This window comes from Larus michahellis, chromosome 6, assembly GCF_964199755.1.
Source record: "Larus michahellis chromosome 6, bLarMic1.1, whole genome shotgun sequence".
Taxonomy (NCBI): domain Eukaryota; kingdom Metazoa; phylum Chordata; class Aves; order Charadriiformes; family Laridae; genus Larus; species Larus michahellis.
The window spans coordinates 58,361,358-58,386,445 of NC_133901.1; the positions used below are offsets into that span (position 1 = coordinate 58,361,358).

The 25,088-nt window shown below is 52.0% G+C and overlaps 2 protein-coding genes across 4 annotated transcripts; one reads left to right on the plus strand and one right to left on the minus strand.

Moving 5' to 3' along the window:
* Positions 1-1,528: 1,528 nt before the first annotated feature.
* DPCD (deleted in primary ciliary dyskinesia homolog (mouse)) lies at positions 1,529-9,014 on the minus strand. Its single transcript, XM_074592059.1, has 6 exons — positions 8,925-9,014; positions 8,592-8,672; positions 7,796-7,920; positions 6,869-7,002; positions 2,814-2,916; positions 1,529-1,731 (listed from the first exon to the last, which is right to left on the minus strand). Exons 1-6 carry the CDS (start codon positions 8,986-8,988, stop codon positions 1,627-1,629), a joined length of 612 nt encoding a protein of 203 aa, XP_074448160.1. The 5' UTR covers positions 8,989-9,014; the 3' UTR covers positions 1,529-1,626.
* A 20-nt stretch (positions 9,015-9,034) lies between these two features.
* On the plus strand, positions 9,035-21,910 carry POLL (DNA polymerase lambda). 3 transcript variants are annotated; one of them, XM_074592056.1, is made up of 9 exons: positions 9,035-9,075; positions 10,594-10,734; positions 11,004-11,301; positions 11,965-12,130; positions 15,232-15,555; positions 16,152-16,325; positions 17,284-17,412; positions 19,432-19,600; positions 19,987-21,910. In XM_074592056.1, the coding sequence occupies exons 2-9, from the start codon at positions 10,620-10,622 to the stop codon at positions 20,349-20,351; spliced, it is 1,740 nt and encodes a 579-aa protein (XP_074448157.1). In that variant the 5' UTR covers positions 9,035-9,075; positions 10,594-10,619; the 3' UTR covers positions 20,352-21,910. The 3 variants fall into 3 exon arrangements, with proteins under 3 accessions (XP_074448157.1, XP_074448159.1, XP_074448158.1); XM_074592058.1 differs by having other exon boundaries at positions 9,042-9,075; positions 11,007-11,301; XM_074592057.1 differs by having other exon boundaries at positions 9,066-9,162.
* Positions 21,911-25,088: the final 3,178 nt, after the last annotated feature.

Consider the following 25,088-nt stretch of genomic DNA (forward strand, 5'->3'; position numbering starts at 1 on the left):
GCTTTAGGTTATTAGGCATGAGATAGAAGACCAGAGAGAGCTTGGGAATGGGGGAGGTTTAGTTTTTCCTCAGGTCCTGGTGTGTTACAGGCCCTTTAATGAAATTGATGGGGAGGGATGGAGACATTAAATGTCTTTGGCACTGTCCCCAGGGAGAGGCTATGAAGGAACCAGAGTAACTGTGGGGTGGGAGGAGAGTTTCTTTATTGGACTGGGACTTGGGCAAGGCCCAGAGTAGGAATGAGCATGTGAGCTGAGCAGGTGAACAAGTATCACTGGTGCAGGAAACTCCTCCCGTGACAGGCCTCTGCCTGCAACACTGCTGCTGCCAGTCCTGCCATTTATTTTCTGCAGCCCATGTTGGTGGGTCCTATGTTCTTGTAGCTGCTTTTAGGTTCTTTCTGGCTGAAGCCTGGAGCAAAGCTGCAGCCCCATGGTGGTGCCAGCACTGGTGGGTTGAAGGACGCAACCTCACATTTTGGGTAACATGTGGGATGGGAAAGCTGCAAGTGGGGCTGGTGCAATGGCTCTGCTGAGCTCTGCTAGTCGATGGTGCCTCCACTGTCTTGGGGAGGACTATGCAGGTGGGTTCTGGAGCCACCTAGCAGTGAGGCTCTAACTGGGGATGCCACCCAGGCTCTAAAGAGCTTTCAAAGTTTGAAAGCAGTCCTCATCAGGAGAGTTATGTTGGGAGCCCAGGACCAGCTCACTCAAAAACAGGGTTTGTTATGGGTAGGAGCTGTTCAAATATGAACCAGGATGGAAGGACGTGCAGAAACCCAAGCATAGGGATGGCTGGTTCAGGGTAGAGACAGTAGCTGTTTGGAGGGTGAGTTGCTAATGCAGCACTGCTGGGGTTGTCACTGTGCACGGGGTGCCGTCTGTGCAGCAAGGTTTGTGATGGGCCATGTGTGTGCCCTCATGGAAGGGGTGTGCTACTGCTACTCTTGAGCTGGCCAGCAGCCCCCGCCGCCACTTTCCACTCCATGCCATGCAAATGAAGGCAGCTGCATTTTGGTGCCTGCGTTCTGCACGTCACGTCGCGCATGGCAAGGAAGCAGTTGGGTGCTGTCCTCTTCACCCTATTTTGTAGGCTGTGCCTGTTCAGGAAATGCTCATCAGCATTGATGCTGTTTGCAGACATACCAGGGTCACCAGAGCACCCTTCTGACTGCACAAAGGACGTTGCACAACAGCACAGGAGGGAGCTGCTTCCAAGCACATCGCAGGCAGGTAACGGGTGTGATGAGGGGGGGGTCTTGTTTTCCAAATGTTACTGCCTTCAGCAGTGGTGTCAGACAGAGGGAATTCCCAAAGGGAACTACCCAGCTTTCATGTCACTTCATCTCATGGAGGATGGGGACTGGGTTGCTGGCTGTGGATGTGATGCGTTTTCTTTGCATGCTGCAGTTTTCTACAACTCATAGAAGGATCATAGATATCTGCGTAAATCAGCAGACCAGGCAGTAAAGAGACTGACAGCCCCGCCATCTCCCTGGGCCTGCAAAGAGTCCTCCAAGCATCTCTATTAACAACAGGACTAATTTTTATTGGAAAAGGCAAAATAAATACCGTGAACCTGTGCTGGAGACCCGCCCCCAACCTCAGCCTCTCAGCAGCCACTGCCTACTGGGTCTTACAGTCGCCATCCCCATTGTTTGCTGCCTTTATCTTCTTGAGCTCCTTCTGCAGCTGCTCTTCTGCAGCCAGGATCTCCTTCGGCTTCTGGTACTGTAGGACAGAGAGAAATGCCCTTAGTGCTCCTGTTCAGCCTCTGCCCAAGCTGACCAACTGTGGCCTTTCTGTTATCAGCTGTCTCCGAACTCTGTTTGGAGAGGTGGTGCCATCACGCTAGCGACACTTGCTAAGATCTGGAGCATCTTTTACAGTGCAAGTAAAACTTCCCAGTTGCATATGGAGTCCTGGCCCCCACCAGCCCCTCTGGAATATCTTGGCAAGCTGCGTCATGCAGACCCCTGGTGTGCTCACCAATTGTATGCTCACACGTGTTATAAGCATTTTTAAAAAGGTGGACAGAGAAGGAAGAGTTGCAGTTCCTCTGTCCTCCCCTTAGAGCCCTCTTGCCCAGCTGCAGTTTAGTGGTGGATACAGGTGCTTTTTTGCAAAGGTTTGTGCCTGTAGCAAACGGAAGCTCAGGACTCAAGGCCCCCTCTTTTGCCTCTTTCCTCTGCACATGCACCCCCAGCTCTGCTGCGAGGTTTCCCTTGGAGGGGAAGCTCTCTGGTAGCTGACTTCTACTTTTAAGAAAATGATCACCTGCTGCTCAAAAGCATCTGTCTGCCTCTGTCTGCTCTTTGCAACAACACGTGCCCGTTCTGCTGTCTTTCACTTCCCCCATGTGTGCGGAAGTGTGTCCTCTCTGGCAGAAACCAGCAGGTAACTTCTTTTTAATTTATTTTTTTTTTAAGACTGCAAGACCTCTAAGTGCAGCAGGTCCTTGGACTCTTAACACACACTGAGACAAGAGAAACTCGCTGTCATTGAGAGTGGAGGCTTGCTCAGGCCTGAGGGATGGGATACATAGAAAACAGGGCACAACAGACATTCTTTCACCTGCAAGTCACCTTGAGCAGCAAGCAGGGCCCCTCATGTGGCCCAGGCTGTCCTGGCTAGTGTCAGCATGCCCAGTGTAATCTGAAACTCCCATTGACTGTGTGACAGAGAAGGGGGCTCATCAGTAACCCTCAGCAGATCTCCCTGCTCTGCCTCATTTCCCCATGCGTAAGAATTTTAACTTCTTTATGGACATAAAGAGAAGGGCAAAGTACTATTCCGTGTGGCTAAAACCTCACCGTGATGATCAGGGTGTTGTTGGCATGAGTGAAGCTCAGGGCAGCTGCGTCCAAGGGGAGCTGGTATCGGTCCAGGTCAGGAATAGAGAACTTCTTGTAGTACCTACAAATGAGAGAGGAGACAGAAATGAGTAGGGGAATAGGAGCCCCACCTTCCTAGGAGTGCTGAGCTATGGAGTGCTGTTCTACAAGGTGTAGATGAGGACAACAGACCGTTCAGGGTTGGCAGGAGGACCCTGTGCCATGTTGAGTGCCTGCTGGTGCCCCCAGGCTGGCAGAAACACTGGAACCAAACCTCCAAACTGGAAATCAGAGCTGGCAAAGTCCTGAAGAGCTTTAGTGTGTGAGCAGGCTTGGTCCTCCAGCTTGCCCTTGAGTAGTGCCAGACTACTCAGTGCTACCAAGAGGTGTCCCTTGTCTTTGTCCCTGCTCATGGCCTCTCATTCCCTCTAAGTACCAACTTCCATTAGCTCTTGTCAAAACAGCTGTCAAAGCCCTCGTGCCCTGTGATTTACTTTCCTGAGTGATGCACCATTTTGTGTTGCAATCCTTTTGAAACCCATCTTGCTATTGTTCCGCGATCACTTCCTGCTTTAGTGGCACAGTGGTGCTCAGGCATACCCCTGGGCTCCAGGTGTAGCCTCTGCTCTGCAGCATCTCCATGCAGCCCCCATAGTGGCTATGGTGCTCCTCTGCATTCCCAGCTCCCCTGGCTGCTCTTTGCCTGGTCTCTATCCCAGTTTCCTGATGACCATTCACATCTAAGCAGAGGACAGAGAGGTTTTTGCCAACTCTTTATCCAGCCTGTCTTTTCACCACCGAACCTTGGGCTTTGCTCAGTCCAAAGGAAAAGGGATATGTTTCAGAGAGAACTGGAGTGGTTATAAGCTGTCTAGGCAGCTAAAAGGTTTTCTAAGACTTTGGGACCAAAACCTTGTAGACCTGTGTCTGTGTTTGCCTGAGACTTTTCTTCCTTGGTGTGTTTTGCCCTGCATCTGCTGCTTCTCTCTGGGGCTGCACCAAATACTGTAGTTGGTGGTCCTATGCCCATGTAGAGGCATGGTTGTGTTCTTAATCTCTTCTAGCACTATCATGAGCAATTGTCTCCAAGGAATTGTCCTGTAGCTGGCACTGAGGTGCCCGGAGCAGGGTGGGAACAGGCAGCAGCTGCTGTTATGCCATGACGGGTTCTACTCCATTCAGCTGGCTGTGTGTGAGGCTTGGCCTCTCTAGCTACCTCTGCCCAAATTGCAGTTTATTTTCCAAGTCACGGTGAAAACAGCTACAAAGGGCAAATGGCTCTCCTGGTGCAGTGGGAGGAATGTACACAGCTTGTTACCGCGGGGCTCAAACCGTTCTGTGTTGTCACTGCTGTCGGTATTTGGAAAAGGTGGCAGACATGGATAATAAGGGAGATGTCAAAGGTTAAACAGCAGAGATTAGATGAACACAAAGACATGTTAAGGAAGTGTTAACTTCTTACCGATTAGACAAAAAAAAAAAAGCAGTACACAGAAAAAACCCACTGTTTCAAAGGGCCTTGGGAGTCATCAATGAAACAGCAGCATTCTGCTGCCCCAGGACTAAGGAGAAGGGGAGAAGAATGGCTTTGGCTGGCCTCAAACTAAAATCTGTGACAAGATCAAAGGAAACTAGATCTGCCTGGCCACCCCCTCCTCCTCCTAACATTACCGCTGCCTCTTGCTACAATAATTGAATCAGGTTTGGCGTTTGGGGAGGTGGCTTTCTCGGTTTGTTTTTAGAGTTTAGTTTAATGGATTTATTTTACAGCAAGAGGTTTTAAGCAAATCCCACTTGAGCAGCCCTTGCCGTGGCCAGAGGGAACGGGATTGACTGGTGGAAGTGAAGAGCTCCTGTCTGGGCTGGGGAGGTAGCTGATGGGCAGTTATCCCTGCTGAGGCAGGCAGATTCTCTGCCCTCGCCTCTCACCCCATGGCCAAGGGCAGTATTGCACTCTGAGCCTGGGTCCTGGCCTGAGATCCACAGTGCGTATGTGAAGTCACCTCTATTATTTTCCTACTGGAAACCCACTTTTTGTCAGCCGGTAGGGAAAACTGCTACTGGTATGCTGAGAATTTGGAGCTGAGCTACTACTCAGTAGTGACTTGGCACCCCATCCTGTTTCTTGTGCCTCTGGCTGGCGGTCAGTGCAGCTCTGTTGCTCAGAAGCAGCGTGGCTGACTTCCAAGGGCTGGAGAGGCTCCGAGGCTTCCTTTCTCTCCCGTAGCGATGTGCACTCTCTGTGGACTCCATGCCTTTGTTGCTATCTTGGAATTAGTTGCTGAGTGGAGTCTTGCCCTGGCCAAGACCCAGGAGAAATGATATAAGATATCTTGGAGCCTGTAATAAGTGTTCTAGTGCTGGAGTCTGTCCCTGCTCCCTACTGACAGCAAAGTCGTTCTTGTCCCCAGGGAGGAGACTTTCAGCTCTAATTCCAAAAGTCCTTAAGTTTCATATGCAGGTCGTGAGCCACTTTCAGGTCCTTTAACTGTCTCTAGCCTATAAGTGTGTAGGAGTTGACTGTTTGTGGGGGGAGACTACTGTTTTCCTGAGGGTGGCACAAAAAAGTTTGAGGTCAGGTAGGGCATGGGTGAGGCCTCGGTGGTACACTATAACCATACAGCACCTACATGGGCAAGGAAGTTCCAACATACACGCTACTATTAGAAGGACTGGGAGTAGATAAGCCTGTCTGTGATAGTATGCTGCTGGACTTAGGCTCACGTACGCCCTTCCTGTCTTAGTTCCATGGGTACCCACCTGTGGCTGATGGGAATCTCATTCATCTTTGCTACACAGGTCTCCCTACTAAAGTGCCACTCTTTATAAATCTCTGCATGGATTCAGACCAGCCTGTTTCTCTATCAGAGCTATAATTGCTTGCTGCTTTCATTCGGCAGACACTCCCCCTTCCTTCTGCCTGGCTTCCTCCTGCTTTTGAGCGTCCGGGTGCGTTCGTGTGCAGAGCTCAAACATCCCCTTGCCACGGCCTCTGATGTGGTAAACCCTCACCTGAAGGGTCGCGGGTTCTGTGATCTGAAAGGCGTTCAGCAAAGCGGAGCAGTTCTTTGCCAACAGCACCACCTACAGCCAGCTACGACGAGCGGCTTAAAGAGGGCAGGGGGCCGACTGGGAAACACCGGGGTTGATTTTACCCGTGAGTCTGATCCTTCTCTGTTCTGCAGCAATGTCGGGGAGGGAAGGCAAGCAGAGAGCAGCCTGCCCAGATGTCTACACTGGTGTATTATCCCAGTGTGTAAATAGCTTTCACTTATCTTCCAATATCCTCCCTTGTTCTCCCAATACTTGCTCCTTGCTATCTCTTCCCAATACTACTGCTCATCCCGGCTTATCTCACTGAGGCTGTAAATGCTTTGGAGCGCAATGTGTCCCTCATTCGCTGAGGAGACCATGTACTGGCACAGTATAAGATGATGCTTAACAGCTTCCCTCATTCTCCCACATCTCAAATTTCTTTTGGCAGAATATTGTGGTGCTTCCTTTTTAGATTCAGTCTGGCTTTTTTTCTTGCTACCTCCAGGTCACAGTATTGGCATTGTCAGTACAGGTTTAGACAGGGAAATCTGTCTGCCAGGGTGCCCACAACTTTGTATCTGTTGAATCCCGCAGCTCCATGCATTCTGAGATATGATGATTAGATCAAAGTATCGAGTTGGAGGGGGGGGAGAAGATGGAATGCCCTAGCTTCAAAAGGTCTGCAAGGCTCTCTATTTTTCTAAGGGAGCAACATTTGACAGGGGAAGAACAGAGGAAACACTATGCTATTAGAACTGTAAGATAAATTTGCAAAGGTCAGCGCAGAGCTTGAGGGGCTGTACTTAAATGTGTCTGGAGCACTTGGGATTGGAAACTGGACAGCAGAAGACACGAAGCTGTGAGGTGGAGATCCTCAGCCCTTGCATGCTAGGAACAGAAGGAAAGAGAGGACAACCCCCCTGTGCGATCGCTAGCCTGCCCTCTGTGCCAGCCCACCCCGAGGGATTGTCAGCACCAGCAGTGCTGTCCTTACTGACTTCTTGTTGGTCGTCCGGATGACACAGCAGCGCTGCTCCTTCTCCACAGAGACACTGTAGACCTCCTTGGGGTAGGGCAGGTTACGGATCCGCCACTGGAAGGTGGTCAGGGTATCCTTCCTCATGAAGACAGGCTACAGCAAACAAGTACCTTTAGCAAGGCCCCTCCAGGTGTCTCCTCTCCTCCCTGTCCCCTTCTTCCTGTACTACCTCAAGAGGCTCCACAGGGGAGTTAACTCAAGAAACTGCCTGAGCCATCATTTTCCCAGAGCTAGCACTACTCTGCCTTTATCCAGGGAACTGCCTGCTCTGCTTGTAGGAAGCTGAAAGTGTTCAGTGAGGGAGTCATGCAGTACAGGGTTACAGGGAAACCGGGCCTCTTCCTCACAGGCAACCAAATACTGAGCTCTGCCTGCCCTAGGGACCTGCTGGTTTCAGACCTGGCTCTGCCCCAATTTGCTGTGCAGGGCTGTGCTTGTGTTTCAGGTCTGTAGAAAAGATGCTGAGAGATGAAAACGTCTGCCCCCTAAGCTAGTGGGACATGAAGATGAAACAGGCTGTGCTATGTTAAGGAGCTGCGTGTGTTGGCCTTCCATTCTCATTGTCTCTGCTTTCCCACCCACTGACTTTTCCTGGCACTGCCCTTCCTTTCAGCTTACTCTTTCAAAAGCCAGAATAGTAGTTGGCCAACACAGCAGTACAGTTCCTTTATTTAAGGAAACTACAAATCTGCTGAAGACCCAAAAAGAACCTAAGCTTTGCCTTCTTTATACCCAGCACTACACCTTTGGGAAGATTTGTAGCAGAGTGCTGGGCAGGGTAAAGCTGTCTCTTAGGCCTGTGAGTTATCTGTGATCTATCAATTACTGCTGTAAGCACAAGACTAGGTAGTTTTAGGTGCAGTTGTGTCTGTAGACCCTTACATACATTGGAGCTGCTTTCCTTTATAAGCTCTGATTCCAGTGCTCCCAGGAGTGGTGAGGTTGGCTCTCCCACTTCAACCTGCCACTTGCCGGAACCCCCGAGGGTATTCTTCTCTCGCCACTTTCTGCCTGTGGGAGGGAGAAGAAGGGTTTTCATTATTCTGCTCTGTAAGAACTCCTCCAGCACATCACTGCCAAAGTTGCCCAGCACACTGAGATGATATGAAGACACACATCTTAATTCCAGTCATTTTTTGCTTCGGTGTGAGTGGAGCCGTTACCTGGCCTATTCCTGAAGTCAGAAATTATGTACCGAGTGCCTCTTCTTTGCTTCTTAGTGCTGAAGCTATGGTGGGGTTGCAGCAGGTGCCATGCCGCAGCTGATGTGGTTTTGGACAAGAGCCATAACCAACACCTTACATTTGCGGTTGTGGAAGCCACCAAAAAAGCATATTGCACCCCAGCACGTGCTACAGACTTGGTGCCTGTCTACAAAAGATGGCAATCCCAGTTGTCTGTTGTGACAGATGAGCTGTTTGGGAGAGAGCCTGGGCTAAAACAAGGTCTGCTGTGCCACGGCAGTCAGAGAGCCCTGGGCCCAAACCGAACCATACTTACGTCCCTACAAAATTCAGCTACAGGCATGCTGATCTCCCAGAACACTTAGAGGCGATTTGTTCCTGACCAGGAGGTCCTTCTCGGCACCCCAGGCCTGCGAGTGCAGACCCACTGCCATGCACGCTTCAGTTCTGCCCCAACCCACATCTGCTGAGGCCCAGCTGAAAGCACCACTTACTTACTCACTAACTGGCCGGTCTTCACATCGTACTCTTCTGCCATCTCCTTCCCATCCTCAAAGAGGTAGTGGATCTTCCTCTTCCCTAGAGGCAAGGCAAGTGGTGAGGGTAAATAGGAATACACCTATCCCTGGGTGTACAGCTCTGTCTTGCTGTCTGGGGCCCTCTCCCCTTGTCTGGGGCCTAGTCCCCACGTTGGTGGCCTTTCCTGTGGCCCTGCCTTGGATGCGGGGCCATCCCTGGGAGCACTCTATCCCCTCCCTGCAGGGTCACCCAAAAACACGCCGGGAGGGTGGGGGGAAGGAGGGGGCTATCCCGTCTCGCCGCCGCGGTTACCGTCCTGCACCAGCGCTGTCTTGCTGGCAGCCCGCAGCCTCTCCAGCCAGCTCGGCACCGCCATGGCGGCCGGGCCCCGTCGCCACGGCAACGCGGACACTTCCGGCCGCCACCCGGAAGCACTTCCCGCCACCCCCAGCCTGGCCCGTAGGTGAGCAGTGACCCTCGGCGGGCCCTGTCCCGGGGCCCGTTGCCCCCCGGCTGTGGGGAAGCCCCCACGTTCCGTCGGGTTTGGCGGGTAGGGGCCCTTCCCCTCCTCGCCGCTGGGGTCGCGGGGGTCTCGGGCTGGTGTGGGGGTCTCGGCCCTCTCGCCGCTTCTTCTCAGGCCGGGGCGCGGGGGCGCTCCGGCCTCCCTTTGCCGGCTTCCCCAGACTCGGGCCCAGCCGCGGGGTTTCGGGGGAATTGTTTCGTGCCCCCGGGGTTTCGGTTGCCGCTAGCCCTGGGGCGAGCTGGGCTGTCGGTGTTGAAGCCTTCGTGGCCTAAGGGTGCTGTTAAGGCAAGCCTGGTACCTGGTGTGTGTACTTTGGTTAAGACGAGTTAAAATACTACCTAGAAAAACACTCTTCCAAGTCCTGAAGAGGACTTAGGCACCTAGGAGCTTGGGGTATTTTTGTGCGGTTTTTCTTTTCTTTGTATAATAGAAAGTATTAACTCTTTTGAGAGACGGTGTTTTGGTCAAAATGTCCTGAAAACAGAAAAGTTTCTGTGAAACTGAGCTTTAGAAATTTAGCAGGGTTTCTTATCCCTTGAAGCTGAACCCGCCCTTGCAGAAGCAGGGACCTGAGTCCAGCTCTGGGTTGGTCTTCTTGAGGATTGTGTTTAATGCTCGGGTGAGAAGGTGACCATAGGGAGAAGACATGGCCAGGTGGGACTATTTTCAGCTCTTCCAGGCTTAACACGATAGGTGTTTGCTGGCTTGTGTGTGAGAAACCTCTTAAGCAAAACACGAAGTGCTGCACAGAGAAGAAATCAAGTTGATGTTGACTTAACGCTGCAGCTGGGTGGAAGGTGCTGTTGGGATATACAGTGATCCGGGATTTTGTTTGGGCTATGGAAAACTGAGCTTCCTGATAGCCTAGGACAGTAGTTAAAGCTCCAAAGTTTACCTTTGCAAGGTTTGTAATGGTAAAGCTACAGTTGTAACTGTACTGGACTTAGCTTTACTAATCTGCTGTTTCCAGCTGAAGCTGAGTTGGGGCTTTTCCTCCTGTGTCTGTATGAAATGCTTGGTGTTGATCAGCTGCTTTATCTCTTCTCCATAGGGACTGGATTTCAGCCCTGGCAGGAGAGGCGTTTCCCTCTTCATGGGAATGTGCTTAAGAAATGTCTGGGAAATAAAGTTGCTTCTTTTGGCTGAGCAGGAAGAAGCTCCAAAATGATAAACTAGTTGAATTATAAGAACCCAATTTTAGTGGTTTGTAGGATACTCAAGCAGGGTTTTCTGAAGTGGCTTTTTGATGGTTTTGAACTTTAATTTTTCTGACCTTGTGGGCTGAAATTCTTGTTTCCAGGTGCATCATTCAGGGCAAGTGTTTTTGGAAGACAACAACAAAAAAAACCCAAACCCCAAACCAACAAAGTTGCTGAGCAAAATGAGTGAATCTTAAGTTGTTGTGATTGCGTAGCACTGTTCTAAGCAACATCCCTCTTTCTTACTGGTATTTGGCAGTTGCAGCTAAACTTCCCACCAGGCCTATGGAGCCACAAGGGATTGTCAAAGCCTTTCCCAAGAGGAAGAAGGTGAGGGATGACTCAGGGAAAAGCATCCCTCCAAAGATCCCAAAAGAGGAAGGATCAGAGATATCTGGGGGTAAGTCCTGCATGCCCATGTTGTGGAATATAATACTCTTACTCTAGCTTGTTAACTGGGGGCGCTGTTACCCAAAAGGCTTTTTCTGGCCCCCCAAGTGTGTTTTCTGTAGAGGCCATGGCTGGGTTGCTTTGGCGTATCCAGTTGGTGCCCCACAAAGATTGCCTGCCACTGTCAGTGACATCAAGTCCTGTGTGAGATAGGTAGCCCAGTTGGTTTGGGATACTATTTCTCTTGCCACTGAGCTCCTGCCCCTGTGTTTTCCTCAGCAGAATGGCTGAAACCAGTCACTGCCTACGTGTTGCAAGCTGGCATTGGCCAAGCCAGGGCAGAGATCTTCCACAAGCAGATTGTCCAGAATGGCGGTGTTATACGCAACCAGCTTTCCTCAGAGGTGACACACGTCATTGTGGCTGAAGACATGGACTGTGATCGGGCCTTTCGTCTCCTTAAATTAACCAAGCTACCTTCAGGGTTGCAGCTAGTGAAGGCATCCTGGCTAAGTGCTTGCATCAGAGACCAGAAGCTGCTGAGTACCGCCGGCTATGGTGTCTTTATCCCTCGCAGGTATGCAAATGGCATACTCTCATTTCTTTCTACAGTGCTTCTATCCTAAACTGAACAGCACTAATATTTGACCTCTGCTCAAAATCTCAGACTGCAACTCCTTGCAGCTCCTGTGGGCATGACTCAAAGTCACTTCCCCATACAGACTGTGAAATTTAGTGATTTTGTGACTAGTTGCCATCCTGTGGGGTAACAAAACATGGAATAGGGCCTAGAAGTGCTAAAAGGAGTCCTGTCACTTGTTCCAGGTGCTAAAAGCACCTCTTCTTAATCCATTAATGATAACAAGGATATTTCTTTCAAAAGTGCTGAGAATTAAATGCTGTTACTTATTACAGATGAAAAGCAGAGAGAGAACTGACAACTAGGCACAAAAGGAAATAAGGAACGGAGCAGCAGGCAGACACAGGTTAGGATCAAAATGTTTTGGTGAAGTTTTAGAGAAAGTGTCTAAGAGTGAGGGAGATAGGAGTGGAAGTTGCAGGTCAGCAAGCTGGATGGAAATTGGGGAATTGAGCCAAAATCAGAATAATTAATCTGTGAGAGTACAACTCCTGTAGGTTTTTTGCTCTATCCCAAAACATGCAGAAGGATTTCTCTTTCAAACTTCTGGGAGCTGAGAAGTCTTTCTCCTCCTATACTAAGGCATCTGATCCATGACAGGTACCTGGAGGAGGAAGAACTACAGAAAGAGCAGCAGCAGGTCCTGAGAGGTGAAGAGATCCAGCCCCCAGCAGAGGAGGGAGCAGTGAAACCAAATACTGAAGCAGAGGTTGGGAATTCTTCGCAGCGAGGCCTGGGTACCCTTGGACGTCAGCAGCTGGCTGAGGTGAGGCTTCCCGCACCAGCCCTTCTCCTTGTGAACAGATCCTGCATGCTGCTTTTCCTGCCTAAGAGCATCCCTGCAGGGATACAATGCCAGATTTTCTCAGTCTGGGAAGGTGTTTGGATGTTTGAGTGGGTTGGTGCTGGCAGACTCAGGCTGTGGACATGGTTACTCCTTCTCTTTGTCCCTTTTAGGTGTTAAAAGTAGAAAGAACTCCCTTTAAATTCCTGTCCCCATCAGAACGTTTCCAGCTGAAGCAGTCCTGGTGCTCTGGTAAGGCCAAGGCTCACTCTGGTGATCATGTTTCCCCTGCGTCCTTTTGAGGAGTATTCCCTGGCTGAGAATATCTCACTTTCAGGAAGCTGTCTCTGATATTTCATCCCGTGTTCCTCCCTGAGCCGTACTCACCCATTCTCCATTCCTTGGCAAGCACCCTGTTCAGACACATGTGCAGTGGATCAGGTTGCCACTTGAACGATTGTGGTGGTGTGCTTAAAATATCTGTGTTGGGTTATTAGTGGCCTCTGCTATGAGTCAGCTTCTCCAACCTGCTGTTAACTTTCTTTCCTTTCTCTGTATTTTTGCTCAAATTTGCGGAATTCTTTTTGGGCATTGGCATAATTCAAATCTATCTGTAGCAAAGTTACCCCAGACCTCTTAGAGCAGCAGCTGCCTTGAAATGCCGGCATCTGTTTTCTAACACAGTCCCAAATTTTGTTTCACAAAACCCTGTGGTAACTCCTTAACTGGCAGCCCACTGAGGGCTCCTTTGTTTTAGGCTTTCTCTTGAATATCTGTAGGGGGATATCTTTTCTCCCTAGACTTAACTATCCAGTGTGCTATAGGCAGAGTTGGCTGCTGCTTAAATGCATCACCTTTGCAGTTACTCCATCTTTGCTGGTTTTTTGTAACTGTATTTTAGTAGCAATCATTATTAACAAATCTCACACGTAATGGTAGAAAGGATCTTTTGTAGTGTTATAGATCCTGTGGCATCTGCCCTGCTTTCTGTTCACATTTACTTTGGGTGGTCAGACAGCTGCTAGAGTCTGAAGCCTTATTGCCTTTTTTACTTTTAAATCCCCTCCAGCAATGATATTTCCTGTTAGTCTGTGCATAAAAGCACTATTTGTAGACAATTCAGTAAAATTCCTTGTCCCAAGCTACGTGAGTTTGGGAAGAAGAGAACCCACTGGATATGCTTTAAAGACGGTACCAACCACTTTTAAGATCCCACTATAACAGTAAAGCTGAAGCTGAAATCTCAGCTTAGAAGTAGCTTGGGTGGATTTTTTTTCTCTGGGAGATGATGAGCATGCCAGGGTTTCATACTGAGCAGGGGCTGCTCTGGGAGTTCTGTGTTTGCAAGTAAACTCCTGTGAGGAAACCCTGTTACCAGTCAGACTGTGGCAACCACTGTGTGACTGGCATCTGGATGCAGTAGTTCTGCAAGGCAGCTTTTGCAAGCAGTGCCAGTTATTCGCTGGCTGAACCCTGGAGCTGTTACCCCAGGCTGCCTGCCTCCCTCTTGGGTGGCGTATTGCCTCAGCTACTGGGCTTCAGCTGCTGTCCTGGCTCCTGTGCTATGCTCCAGACAAACCACACACATCCCATTCTCACCCAGCTCTAGCAAGTAAGCTGCTGTAGGATCCTGGAGTGTCTCAGAAGCTAATGGGACTAGCTGGTTTTGCATGTATGGTTGTGAAAAGTCCATCAGCTTTCTTGGCAAAGCATAGAGAGTCAGGGGTTTATGTGCTGTTTCACCTATGTGATGCTGCTGGCTGAGAGGATGGGAATTGCGTGCTCTGGCTGCAGAGTTGTTTGCGTTGTTGTTGGATAACATGCTCCTTAAATGCTTTTTAAGGGGCTTACTAACCGATCTGAACACTCTGAGGCTTTGCTGCCCTTAGAGGAAACAGTGTCTTAAGGGAGTTGCGTTTCAATGTTTTCAAGGCAAATAAAATCGCTTTAGTCTATCAAATCCTCAGTCTGACCCAGTTTTCAGAGTTATAAAACAACATTACAAAAGAGAAACATCCTGCCTCTTCTGCCTAAAGACTTCAGCTCTGTACCTTGCAGGAATTGTGTCTCCAGACCTCCTTAGCCACCAGAACCAGAGGTTGTAAGGATATCACTCTGACTTAGGCTAACACTCTGCAGAAACTCATAACAGGACTTGTGTGCCGCATGTAATTGCCGGACTGATCCCAAATAGCCCTGTGCCATTCAGTTACTTCCACAGCACAGCAGCTCTTGAATCTTTGTGGACTCCTGTGTTTATACATCAGGAGAGAGAGAGGGACCCCAGTGAGTAAAGCAGTCTACAAAGCCTCTGTGCGGCTTCCCACTTCTATCCGCTTTTGTTCAGTTACCTGAAGCCAAGGCTCATTGTTTCTTAAGTCCACACAGAGGCATCCTAATGCTGAGGGTATCAGCAAATGTATACACTGGTTCTTTCTTCTGTCACTGTGGAATGTGGAGTCCTTTGTGTCGTTCCTTCCTCCCCTTTTTCTCTTGCAGATAGCCATGGGGAAAATGGGGGGGTTGTAATTTACTACCCTGTTTAGATTTTGTGTCTGTAACGTGAAAACAGACTTCAGTGCCTATCTCCTGTCATCTGCATCACGGGATGGAAGGTGCAGAGTCTGAATGTGAGAGATGTGTCTGTGCAGCTGCCAGACCAGCGAAAGGTTTCCCAGTGGGAGCAGGGAGTCAGGATCTCCCCAAACCAGGGATTTCAGCGTTGTCATACCACACTGCTGGCAGCAGTTGCTCACTTACCAGTGTCTTACCCTAGTTAGGTCTCAGGGGCTTGGCTATAGGAGGTGTGTGTGTGCTTGGATCACAGGTGGACAGCAGAGTCTAGTCTCCTGTGCTTTGTGAGATGTGCATGTAGCTTCAAGGGGTACATGTGTAGCTTGGGGTATGAAGAACTCTGGTGTGTGTATAACCAACAGCTTCCAGAGATGGCAATTTGAGCACTGCATGCCCTGGAGGTTGGTTAGTGCTCTGACTTCCTGCTCTCAGGAGCAGCCTGTGCCAAGGGGACATATGTGAGGCACGCACTTATTCTCACATGGCTGCTTTTCTACCTCTCCCTAAAGAAAATCTCTGATGATGAAGACAGTGAAGGAGAAGATGCTAGTGTCACCCAGGGAGATCTGGAAGCTTTGATTTCTGGCCGCTACCCTGTGAAATCATCGGAGGAGACCAGTGACAGCTCTTCTGCGGTGGCCCAGCCTGCCAGCAAGTGGGTTTGTGCCCATTCATCCAACAGCAAGAAGGATAATCACAACCAGTGCATTACAGAGAAGCTGGAAGTGCTGGCAAAGGCCTATTCTGTCCAGGGGGACAAGTGGAGAGCTCTGGGCTATGCCAAAGCCATCAATGCACTCAAGAGCTACCACAAACCAGTCACGTCCTACCAGGTAAAAAAACCACCCACCTTCACAGGGTGGTGGAGCAGGGAGATAGACCCAGCATCCTAGCTCTGTTATGAGTCAGATTCCTTTTTCTTTTTGTACATGGAATAGCCTCTCTTCAGGCCTTGGCAGTTCCCTCCTGTGGCAGGATTTTGATGGAATATGTGCGGCAAGCGCGAGTTGTGTTTATTGATCACCTGTGGTGTTTTCAGATGAGCAGAAAAGGAGAGTCGTTTAGGGCCGGATCTGAGCATCCATGAGATAAATGCCTTCTTCAAGCTCAACACAGGGATGTCTTCACCTTCCTCTTAAGCATCAGCAGCTGCCAGCATTTGAGATAACAGATAAAACTAATTGGATCTAGGCCTGATTGGCTGTGACAGTCCATTAGTGTTTCAGTTCGGCATGCTTGTCCTTTTCCATTTGGCATTGAATTGATGTAGCCTATGTAAGCCTGGCCTAGAGAAGAGAGCAGCAGTCAGAACTAGTCCTGCCACTTATCAATCACTGATCAAATGGCTAACCAGGCTCTGAGCGGGTAGCATCTCCTCAGCTTGTCTGTAGCCTTGACTTTTCCAGTAGTGGCTCTGGTTTCTTGCTAGGAAGCCTGTAAAATCCCTGGGATTGGGAAGCGAATGGCAGAGAAGATCCTGGAGATCTTGGAGAGTGGGCACCTGCGCAAGCTGGATCACATCAGTGAGAGTGTGCCTGTGCTGGAGCTGTTTTCCAACATCTGGGGAGCGGGAGTCAAGACAGCTCAGATGTGGTACCAGCAGGTAAGTTTAGTGCCTTACACAAGAGGTTCTTAGACTAGGGTCTGAGGACTTCTGAGTGCAGGAGAATTACTTTCACAAACAGTTTCCAATCACCAGTATCTACAGATGGGATTTGAGTCTGGTGTTATGGAAGGAGCTGTGAGGCTGAGTTCCATTGTGGGTGTCCCACTGGGGAGAATGGAGTGCAACCCGGCTGAGACTTGAGTTTGGGTGGAGGACAGGCAACAGGCAACAGAGACATGCAATAGAAGGAGTGGGGGACACGCTGGCTCTTCTGTTAGCATCACTGCTTGGAGCTCACCTCACACTGTTCACTGCAATGACACTGCTAAGAGCCAGGCTGAGCCAGGACATCTTGGCCATGGAAGTTCCTGATCCAGTTGCTGGCCTGTTGGCCTGGCTGGCTCCTGTAGTTGTCAGAGCAGCCGTCCACCTTGTCTGGCAGTTGTAAGAATGAGGTTAAAGTAATTGTGCCAACATGAGCTACCCAGGCCACTAGGTGGGTTCCTTTAAAAACAGTTTGTTTCCTGAGCACAGCACCTAATGAAGCCTGGTTTCCTGTAGTGTTTGGTTTGTGACTGGAGTCTTTGCTGTCTTAAAAATATGGTTGTGTTCACACTGTAGGCTTTCCCTCGTTGGGATATTCTGGGTATTATTCCTTTACCTGCGTCACTTTGTTTTCCTTCAAGCTATAGGAATACAGTGCCTTAAGAATAGTAGCCTTCTGTCAGGTTTAGTTAAGATTCAGTCATTGTGGGGTGGACATTAGAGGTATGTGTGGGTAGTGGGATTGCCTAAATCCCTTCTTTTAGGAACCAGGCTCGAAGTGTGAACTTGGAAGCTGTGCCTGGCTTGGACTTGAGACAGGTTAAATACAATCTCCCCAAATCTTGGTTGGAAGTATTTGAAGAGCAAAGTCTCAGTAGATGTTTGAATACCATCACATGGTCTGCACTAGGGTTTCCGGACACTGGATGATATCCGCACCAAGGCGACTCTCACCAGCCAGCAAGCTGTGGGGCTGAAGCACTACACGGATTTTCTGGAGCGCATGCCTCGGGAGGAAGCTGCAGAAATAGAACAGACCGTGAGTAGCTTGGCCCTGGGCCCTCGGGATAGAGTACCTGCTGGGACATGACAGGAGGGTGCATGCTGTGGAAATGTCCCACAGTGTTATAGATGAGCTCTTCAGCCTCTCTTCTGAGCAGGGTCAGTGCTTGGGGGATGCTTTTTGGGCATGGGCACACAAGACACCTTACTTTGCCCTGTAGGAAGGTTCAGTTTGAGTTCCTGTCAAGGAGGGGGATACTTCACAGGTGTTGATTCTACACACTGCTTTGAAAAAGGCTGCATGTGGCATGGTGGGATGCGAGGGTTCCCAGCTCCTCTTTCCTGGCTCTCATCTTCTCTGACATGTCTCCCTGGTGCTGCTTCTCCAAAGGAAGCTGTGAGCACCCTGTGAGCTGGTTGTCAGTGGGAGGACAGAGCACGGATATCCCTGCTGGTAGCGAAGGGGGTCCAGGTTGCAGATGGGTGCTGCTTGCTCTAGTACACCATGGCACTCCAGGATTATGGATTGCTAAACTAGTGTACCCTAATGTGAGCAGAGAGCTTGGGGGGCATGCTGTCATTGCTACCCCTGTGCTCTCTGATCACCATGGAAGCAGCAGCCAGCATGACCCTGTCACTCGGCCACAGGGCCTGGCCAAAAAGAATACACTCCTGCCAGGCTCCTGCTGGGGTGTCAGTCCCGTGTGCCGGATTAGCCATTTTGGTGGTGAGTGGTCCCTTTCCCAGGCAGGCTGGGTCGAGGAGCTGGCTCTTGGGGGTGGGTCTATTGTTATCTTGATGGGATTACTGCACTCCCCTCCATACACACGAACACACCTCTGATCCAGGCCCAGGAGAGAGAATGAGGGATTAGTCATTGTCTGTGCTGCCTGTCACAGTGAGATCTGAGGAGCTTTTAGGCTCTCGGGTGGGGCTGGGAGTTTTCTAGAAATCTTCATTTAAAGCCAGAAGGGGGGCAAGGACACCAGAGGAGGACTTGCTCCGCATGAGAAAGGTTTGTGGCTTCTTGGAGCACCTCTGGGGCAAAGGTTAATGGGTTTATCTCTTGCTAATGAAGGATGATCCCCAAGAGTGACAAGGGGCTGTGGGCATGGACACTGCCTTCGTGAACCCCAGCCTCTGTGATGGCCTCGTCACTGGGAATTGCTGAGCCCCTAATTATTTGCTGCCAGCAGGGTGATTGGCACAATCAGACCAAGAATACTTTACTCCTGTCCAAGGACCTGGGAGCCTTTCTTAAGCATTTAATGAATGAAGCCATCAGAATTAGCACTGTCTGCACAAAACAGGATTTGGGGTCCAGCCTGGAGGTGGCTGCATTAGAGGAAGTTCTGATTGTATGTGTCTGATTGCTGGCAGCAGCATGTTGGCATCTGTTCGGTCTAAAATACTGCGACATTTGTGTTTTTTCTGGGTCAGGAAGCCCAGCTCCTCCTGCAAAGGCAGAGCTCCTGGCAGGAGTGGACTCCAAGGGACACTTGCAGGTTTTCTGCTGTCTTGAGTCCTGATGGGGAGACTCTCCATGAGCCTATCTCTGCTTCTGAAACAGGACCTGGGACCATCTTGTGTTGAACTGATTCTCTTTGTGGGCAGAGGTGGTGAGCTTGGCCCTCCTGGCCCACAGGAGAGATGAAAAACCTTTTCTCTCCTGCTGTCTCAACCCAAAAGCTCTGGCAGGCCATACTTTGCCTCCTCAGCATTGCTGCATCTTCCTGCTTGTCCCAACCCAGCTCCAGCCCAGTACCCCCAGGAGCTGATGACTGATGGTAATGCCATGGTAGGTCATTGTATTGTGTGGCAGCGTGCTGGGCATTTGCAGGACTGGGTGGAGGCCACCCTGGCTCATGTGGCTCCTGATAGCAGGCCAGCCTCCTTGGTGGGGCAGTTTGCCCTGCCTGCCAAGCGTCTGCTCTGTATGGAGACCCTGGAGACGCATGACAGGCCACAAGGCAGGCACAAGATTCTCTGCTGTCTTGATGGAAAGGGCATTAAGAGACTGGTCTTTGACTCCTCATCCCTCTCTCTCTTCTTGGAGGTCAGACAAGCTGCCCTGGCCCTGAAGCCCGGGCTCGTGTGTGTGGCATGTGGCTCCTACCGTCGGGGGAAGCCCACCTGTGGAGATGTGGATGTGCTGGTCACTCACCCAGATGGGCAGTCTCACCGTGGAGTGTTCAGCAAGCTGCTTGACAGCCTCCACAGGAGCGGTAAGAGGGCTGGAAACTGACACATGGTGCTTGAAGCTGTTCTTAGCATGGCCAAGCCAAGGAGGCAATGAGGTGAATGGCATTCATTGAAGGGCAGGTGATCGATTTTTCCCAAGGACAGGACAACTTGTAAGTCCTTAGAGTACTGCCCCTGGTCCTGGCCCTACTCCAGTGGTAGCTCTGCAGCCAATGTTAAGGATGGAGTATTGCTGCAGCTCAGCATGGCTTCTCTTATCTGCTTGAAGCTCTCAGGGCTGAGACTGGGTTGCCCTTGGGGTCTCACAGCACGTTATGAGACAACTCAGCTGCCGTCTGGACAGTGGGGAGCTTGGGGTGGGGTTGTCAGTCTCTACCACTCAGGTCCTCTTTGCCTGTTCTCTCTCCAGGCTTCCTTACAGATGACCTGGTGAGTCAGGAGGACAACGGAGATCAGAAGAAGTACCTGGGGGTGTGCCGCCTCCCTGGACCAGCCCAGCATCACCGACGGCTTGACATCATCGTGGTGCCTTACAGTGAGTTTGCCTGCGCCCTGCTCTACTTCACTGGCTCAGCTCACTTCAACCGCTCCATGCGGGCCCTGGCCAAGACCAAGGGCATGAGCCTCTCGGAGCATGCCCTCAGCACAGCTGTGGTGCGAGGCCCTGGAGGCGTCAAGGTGGCATCTGGCCATACTCTGCCCACCCCTACAGAGAGAGATGTCTTCATTCAGCTGGGGCTGCCTTACCGGGAGCCCTCAGAACGTGACTGGTGACAGCTGGTTGTGACCCAACACCCTGGACTCACTGCTGTGCTGCTATTTTGAAGGGTGCTGGTTTCCCTAGTGCTGCTCTGTTGTGACTGCAGGCTGGGGAACATATCGCAGCAAACTGGGGCTCCTTGCGAGCGCAGGGTCCTGTAGCAGGGCTGTGTGGCTTCACGCAGTAGAGGCCGTGGGCTGGAACCATGCTGGAGGTGCTGCCTGATGCTACACACGGCCTCTTGTGTCATAGCTCTCAGGCAGCCGTTGGCTGCCAAAGGGGCTTGCTGCCCATCAGCTACACTGGCCCTGCTCTCTCTGGGAAAACTTCAGAAGGCTAGGCTGCAGAGCCTTGTGATCCAGCCCCTCCCACTTCCTGGGAACGGGGGAAGTGGGATATGTCTTCCTTTGTGCCTGAGCACAGAAACTCCAAAATCTCTGGTCCGAGCTGTGTATGAAGGGAGCTGGCTTCTGTTTTGGCCCTAGAACAGGCCTTCCCCCTTCTCGCTGCTGCTAGCAGTTGCTACTGCAGGAATCATGAAGGGTCCCCCGTTGCTGCTGCTGTGTCCTCGCTCCATCTGAACCAACTTGTGTTCTCTGGTGGGTCTCACCTGCACAGAGCAGGGCTGCTGCGACTGCCAGCAGCTTCCCCTGGTGCCAGGTAAGCCTTGAAGGAGGCGTAGGGACCCGATGTGCTGTGCCTGCTTGCTCTGAGCCCGTTGTGTGCTGTGATTCCCCCTGGTCTGGCCCCAAGGGCTTCTTTCCTCTCAGCGCAGGAGAGGAGCGGACCTCGTGGCTCCGGGGAGCTGTGCTTAGGAAGGGTTTGAATGTAATGGCACTGAACTTAATCCAGCAGGGCTGTGTGTATGTGCATAGGAGGCACAGAGGCAGAGAAAAACATGAAGAGGTAGTTTAGTTCTAATTTGGGCGAAGCAAAGCTTTCCCTTTGTAGGTGTGGAAGCCATGGAGTCATCTGGTCTTTGATCAGAGTGTGCGTGTGTATTTGAGTATACATGGACATGTGTCCTGGACCCATCAGTTCCATGGGAGTGATTTTTATTTCTCAGGAAACGTCAACTATCTCGATAGTCTAGAGATGAATGGCCCAGAGACTCAGTGCTCTGTCTCCGTTATGGGTATGCAGTGCTTCCTGCTGGCAGAGGTGCTTTCTGTGCCAGGTGTTTCTGTGCCAGGACCCCGGGGCGCTCTCTGGCCAGTCTCTGGGCCTGGCATGGCCTGGCCTGGCCTCCCGCTCCCTCGTCTTGTAGGGGACCTGCCACCCCGGCTCTGCACTCTGCCATGTCTTTGTCATGTGACAAGCTGCGTGTTTGCTGCCGGGGCAGGCACAAGGGTATTAAACCTGGTGGGTTTGCACAGTTTCTTGCTCCACTGTCAGCCATGGCTGCTGGGCACCAGCAGTGGGGCTGGGGTGTTTGCTGGGCAGACCTTGACCCCAGCAGTGTCATTTGTCGGCCCAGCCTTTCTACTGAACACTGATGGAAATGAATGTCTTCTGGTATGTCTCGGTGCTTTGAAATTTGAAGTGTAATAAATAAATCCCTTCTCTCTTTTTCCTTCGCATCTCTGTCTTTTTGCTCTCTGCCTGTTGGGACTCTTCCCTCTGGCTGACCAGGATCCCCTCTTGTGCTGGCCCGTCTCCTTGCTTTCAGTACAGGCAGGGAGAAGGCAGTGGAGGCCTTCACGCTGTTGGATCACTGCTTCTGGCTCTCAGGGCAGGGAGTTGCTGACTGCCATCCTCCCATGGCAGAGTGGGACCTGTCTCTGTTCCAGCATCCAGCTGGCCACGTGGCTGAGCTGGGGCTGGCCGTGCCCAGAGAAAGGAGTGATTCCTGAGCTCTGATCCTTGGGCTGAGCTCTTACATCAGGTGTGGAGTCAGGAAGGGATTGCTGTCAGCTTTTCCATGTTTCATCAAAGAATGGGGTATATGGGAGTCGGCTGCTGCTCTGTCTCCTGTGCCTGGAACACAGCTCGGTCTCCTGAGCATGGAAATGCTTTGGTTGTCCAAGGGGAATCTGAACAGCCTGGAAGCCAAGGCAGCATGGAGATGAGCAGCAAGAAACGTTGGCTCAAAAGGGAGATGGAAAAGCTGGAGAGGGACGGGCTCCTGGCATGGGTGGGCAGAGGCAGTGGGGGCTGGGCTGGGTTCTCTGTGTCCAAAGCGGAGTCAGAGCCAGACCGGGGCCTGGGAGGTCTGAGGGGGGGTGTTTTCTCCCCCAGGAGGGCTGTGCAGCCCAGGGACCAGCCCTGAGAGGAGGGCGTCCTCATCCTTGGGGTCAGCCAGGCTTGGCCGGGCAGGGCCACAGCTGGCCTTGTTCAGGGCTGGGAATGGTTCTGCCCCAAAGGGAGGTTGGGTGAGGGCTCCTTGTCCCTCCGGTGGTGCTGGGGTGATCCTGGAGGATTTTTCCTAGAGGCTTATGGCTGGCAGCCCCTGGACCTGGGCCTTTTTCTGCCTGGGCTGGGGCAGGAGTGGGGTATGAGGCTGCTCACCCTGGTCCCTTGATGAGCACAGGTTTGCCTCCAGCTCTGCGTGCTGAGATGAGCTGTTCCTGGAGGGCTGGGGCTGCCTCTCTCACCAGGGCCATGTGCTGGGGACATCACTGGAGGTGGGGGAGATGTGGCACTGCTGGCCCCTCGCTCCTTCCCCTTTGTCACCCCCTGCTCCAGGGACACAATTCACACCCTGGTGCCAAACTGGTGCTGCAGCAGCACATCAAAGCCCTGGCCCTGCTGTTTGTGCTGCTTTTAACCGGGGCGGGGAGGCCAGACATGGGGACGTATGTGGCAGCGACTGCTCAGGAGCAGGATTGTCCACCCAGCCCCTTGGGTAATGGCAGTGAGGGTGGCCCTAGTGCCTACATGTCATGTGGAAGCTGCTGGCGGAGGTGTCCTGCCAGTCCCCTGCTCTGTAAGGGAAGGGGCCTGAAGTCTGTCTGTCCCCTCCCACCCCACAAATCCCTGCCCGTGAGTTTTGGAGGGGGCAGAGGGCCCTCCTGTGGCCAGCTGCAGACAGATGGGCCAAGGACGGATGGGGGCCATCTCCCCTGGGTGCAGCTGTGGTGCATGCAAAGGGGCAGGAGGCGAAGGAGAACGACAAAGAGCTTGTCCAGAGCGGCTGGAGATGACATTTCTGGATGCTGAAGGCTCCTGCTTCTCCCTCATCCTGGTGCAAGAGGAGAATCATGAGGGGCTGGACCATGCTGCCAACTGCCAGCCCTGGGCTGGACAGTCCCTCCTGCCCTGGATGGAGGGGGCAGAGCTGTCCCACACAGTCTGCTCTTTGTGCCCCTAATCCTGTCCTCCATCCCTCCACTCACTTGAAGATGCCAAGCCAGGGGCTAACTGCAGCCTGGCATCCCCTGAGGCCACATGCTCCTCTGAGACCCCTCTTTTGCCCTTGCAGCAGGGCAGGACCTGGCCACCCCCTCACCCCAGCATGGCTTCTGCCTCTTCTGAACCCCGGGGTGCCATACTTGTGAAGGAGGCACAAGGGATGGGGCTCTCGGGGTGCCCGGGAGGAGGTGGGTGCTGAGCCCCCAGGGCAGGTGCAGGCAGGGTGAGCAAAGACAGTTTTAGGCATCTCTAATGAGGTGTTGCCCGGTTCCTCCTTCCCAGGAAGGGGCTTTGGCTATTCCCCCTCCCCAGCGCACCCCCCTTCCCACTCTTCCTGGCTGTGAGTCTGATCATCCTGAAAATTAAAAATAAACCCAAACGCAGCAGCACTTAGAGATTGAATGGAAAGTCAGGGAGCTGGGATGGGGGCCGCAGAGCCCCTCACTCCCGCCCCTCACCTCCCTGTGCCCCCAAGGTGGGCCCAGGCTGGGGGCTTGGGCAATTCCCATCTGCCCATCAGGCATGTCTCTGCCCCCCCCCCGGGTAAAAGGAAGAAAAAGCCTGGGTGAAGTTGCTGCAGCGCTGAGCATTAATTAAACAGCTCTTCCCACCCTGCTCCCTACCCTGTGGGGAGGACACCCATCCTTAGCCGTCACCCTTGTCCCTGTGCAGGGTGGGGAGGGTGCTGGGGCTGAGGAAAAGGGGTACAGAGCGGGTGGTTTGGCTTCTAAGGCTGGCACTCCGTGAGTAAATATTTGCTAATGGCAGCACGGCTGGGCGAATGTAAGGGAGCTGCTCCCCCCACCGGAGCAGGCAGGGAAATGAATATGAATTTATCATGATTAGGTGAACCCAGCAGGGAGAGCGGGAGAGAGAGGGCTAGGCAGGGAGGGGGCGGGCGAAGATGGATCTTTGCAATAAAATTAAATAAGGACACCAACTAGAGTCACTTCTCACACGCTCGCCCGCCCTCCCGCGTGCAGGGCCTCTCCCGCCTCCCGCGCTCCTCTGGCTTTGCTGATTTCTCTCTTTCCTCAAATTTATGAGGCCAATTATGAAGATGAGGTTGGAAGTTCTCGGAAGTTCACTAAATGCAAAGTGCGGTCCCTGCTGTTCCCATCAAATTAATTAACCAAGCGCTATTGATGGCCGGGGCGACGTTGGCATGGCGTGGAGCGTGAGGGAAGGGCTGCTGGGGTGCAGGCAGGGGGGGTCTGGCAGGGGGGCAGAGCTCCCTGCGGGGCGTCACCAGGGCCGGTGGATGCAGAGCGAGAGCCCTGCTCGGGCAGCCAGTGGGGAGCGGGAGTGAGGGATGCAGGAGGGGATGCGCCAGGTCCCAGCACTGATGCTCAGCGTCGCAGCCTCCGTTTCCAGCACCGCTGGCCTCTGGCTGGAGGAAG

Excerpts from the sequence above, each read along its gene's own strand:
- DPCD (XM_074592059.1), bottom strand. The coding sequence starts at position 8,988 with ATGGCGGTGCCGAGCTGGCTGGAGAGGCTGCGGGCTGCCAGCAAGACA. Across the intron at positions 8,673-8,924 it reads GACAGCGCTGGTGCAGGACG|GGAAGAGGAAGATCCACTAC; the intron begins GTAACCGCGGCG and ends CCTTGCCTCTAG. Across the intron at positions 7,921-8,591 it reads GAAGACCGGCCAGTTAGTGA|GCAGAAAGTGGCGAGAGAAG; the intron begins GTAAGTAAGTGG and ends TCCCTCCCACAG.
- POLL (XM_074592056.1), top strand. The coding sequence starts at position 10,620 with ATGGAGCCACAAGGGATTGTCAAAGCCTTTCCCAAGAGGAAGAAGGTG. Across the intron at positions 11,302-11,964 it reads GGTGTCTTTATCCCTCGCAG|GTACCTGGAGGAGGAAGAAC; the intron begins GTATGCAAATGG and ends GATCCATGACAG. Across the intron at positions 17,413-19,431 it reads CTGCAGAAATAGAACAGACC|GTCAGACAAGCTGCCCTGGC; the intron begins GTGAGTAGCTTG and ends CTCTTCTTGGAG.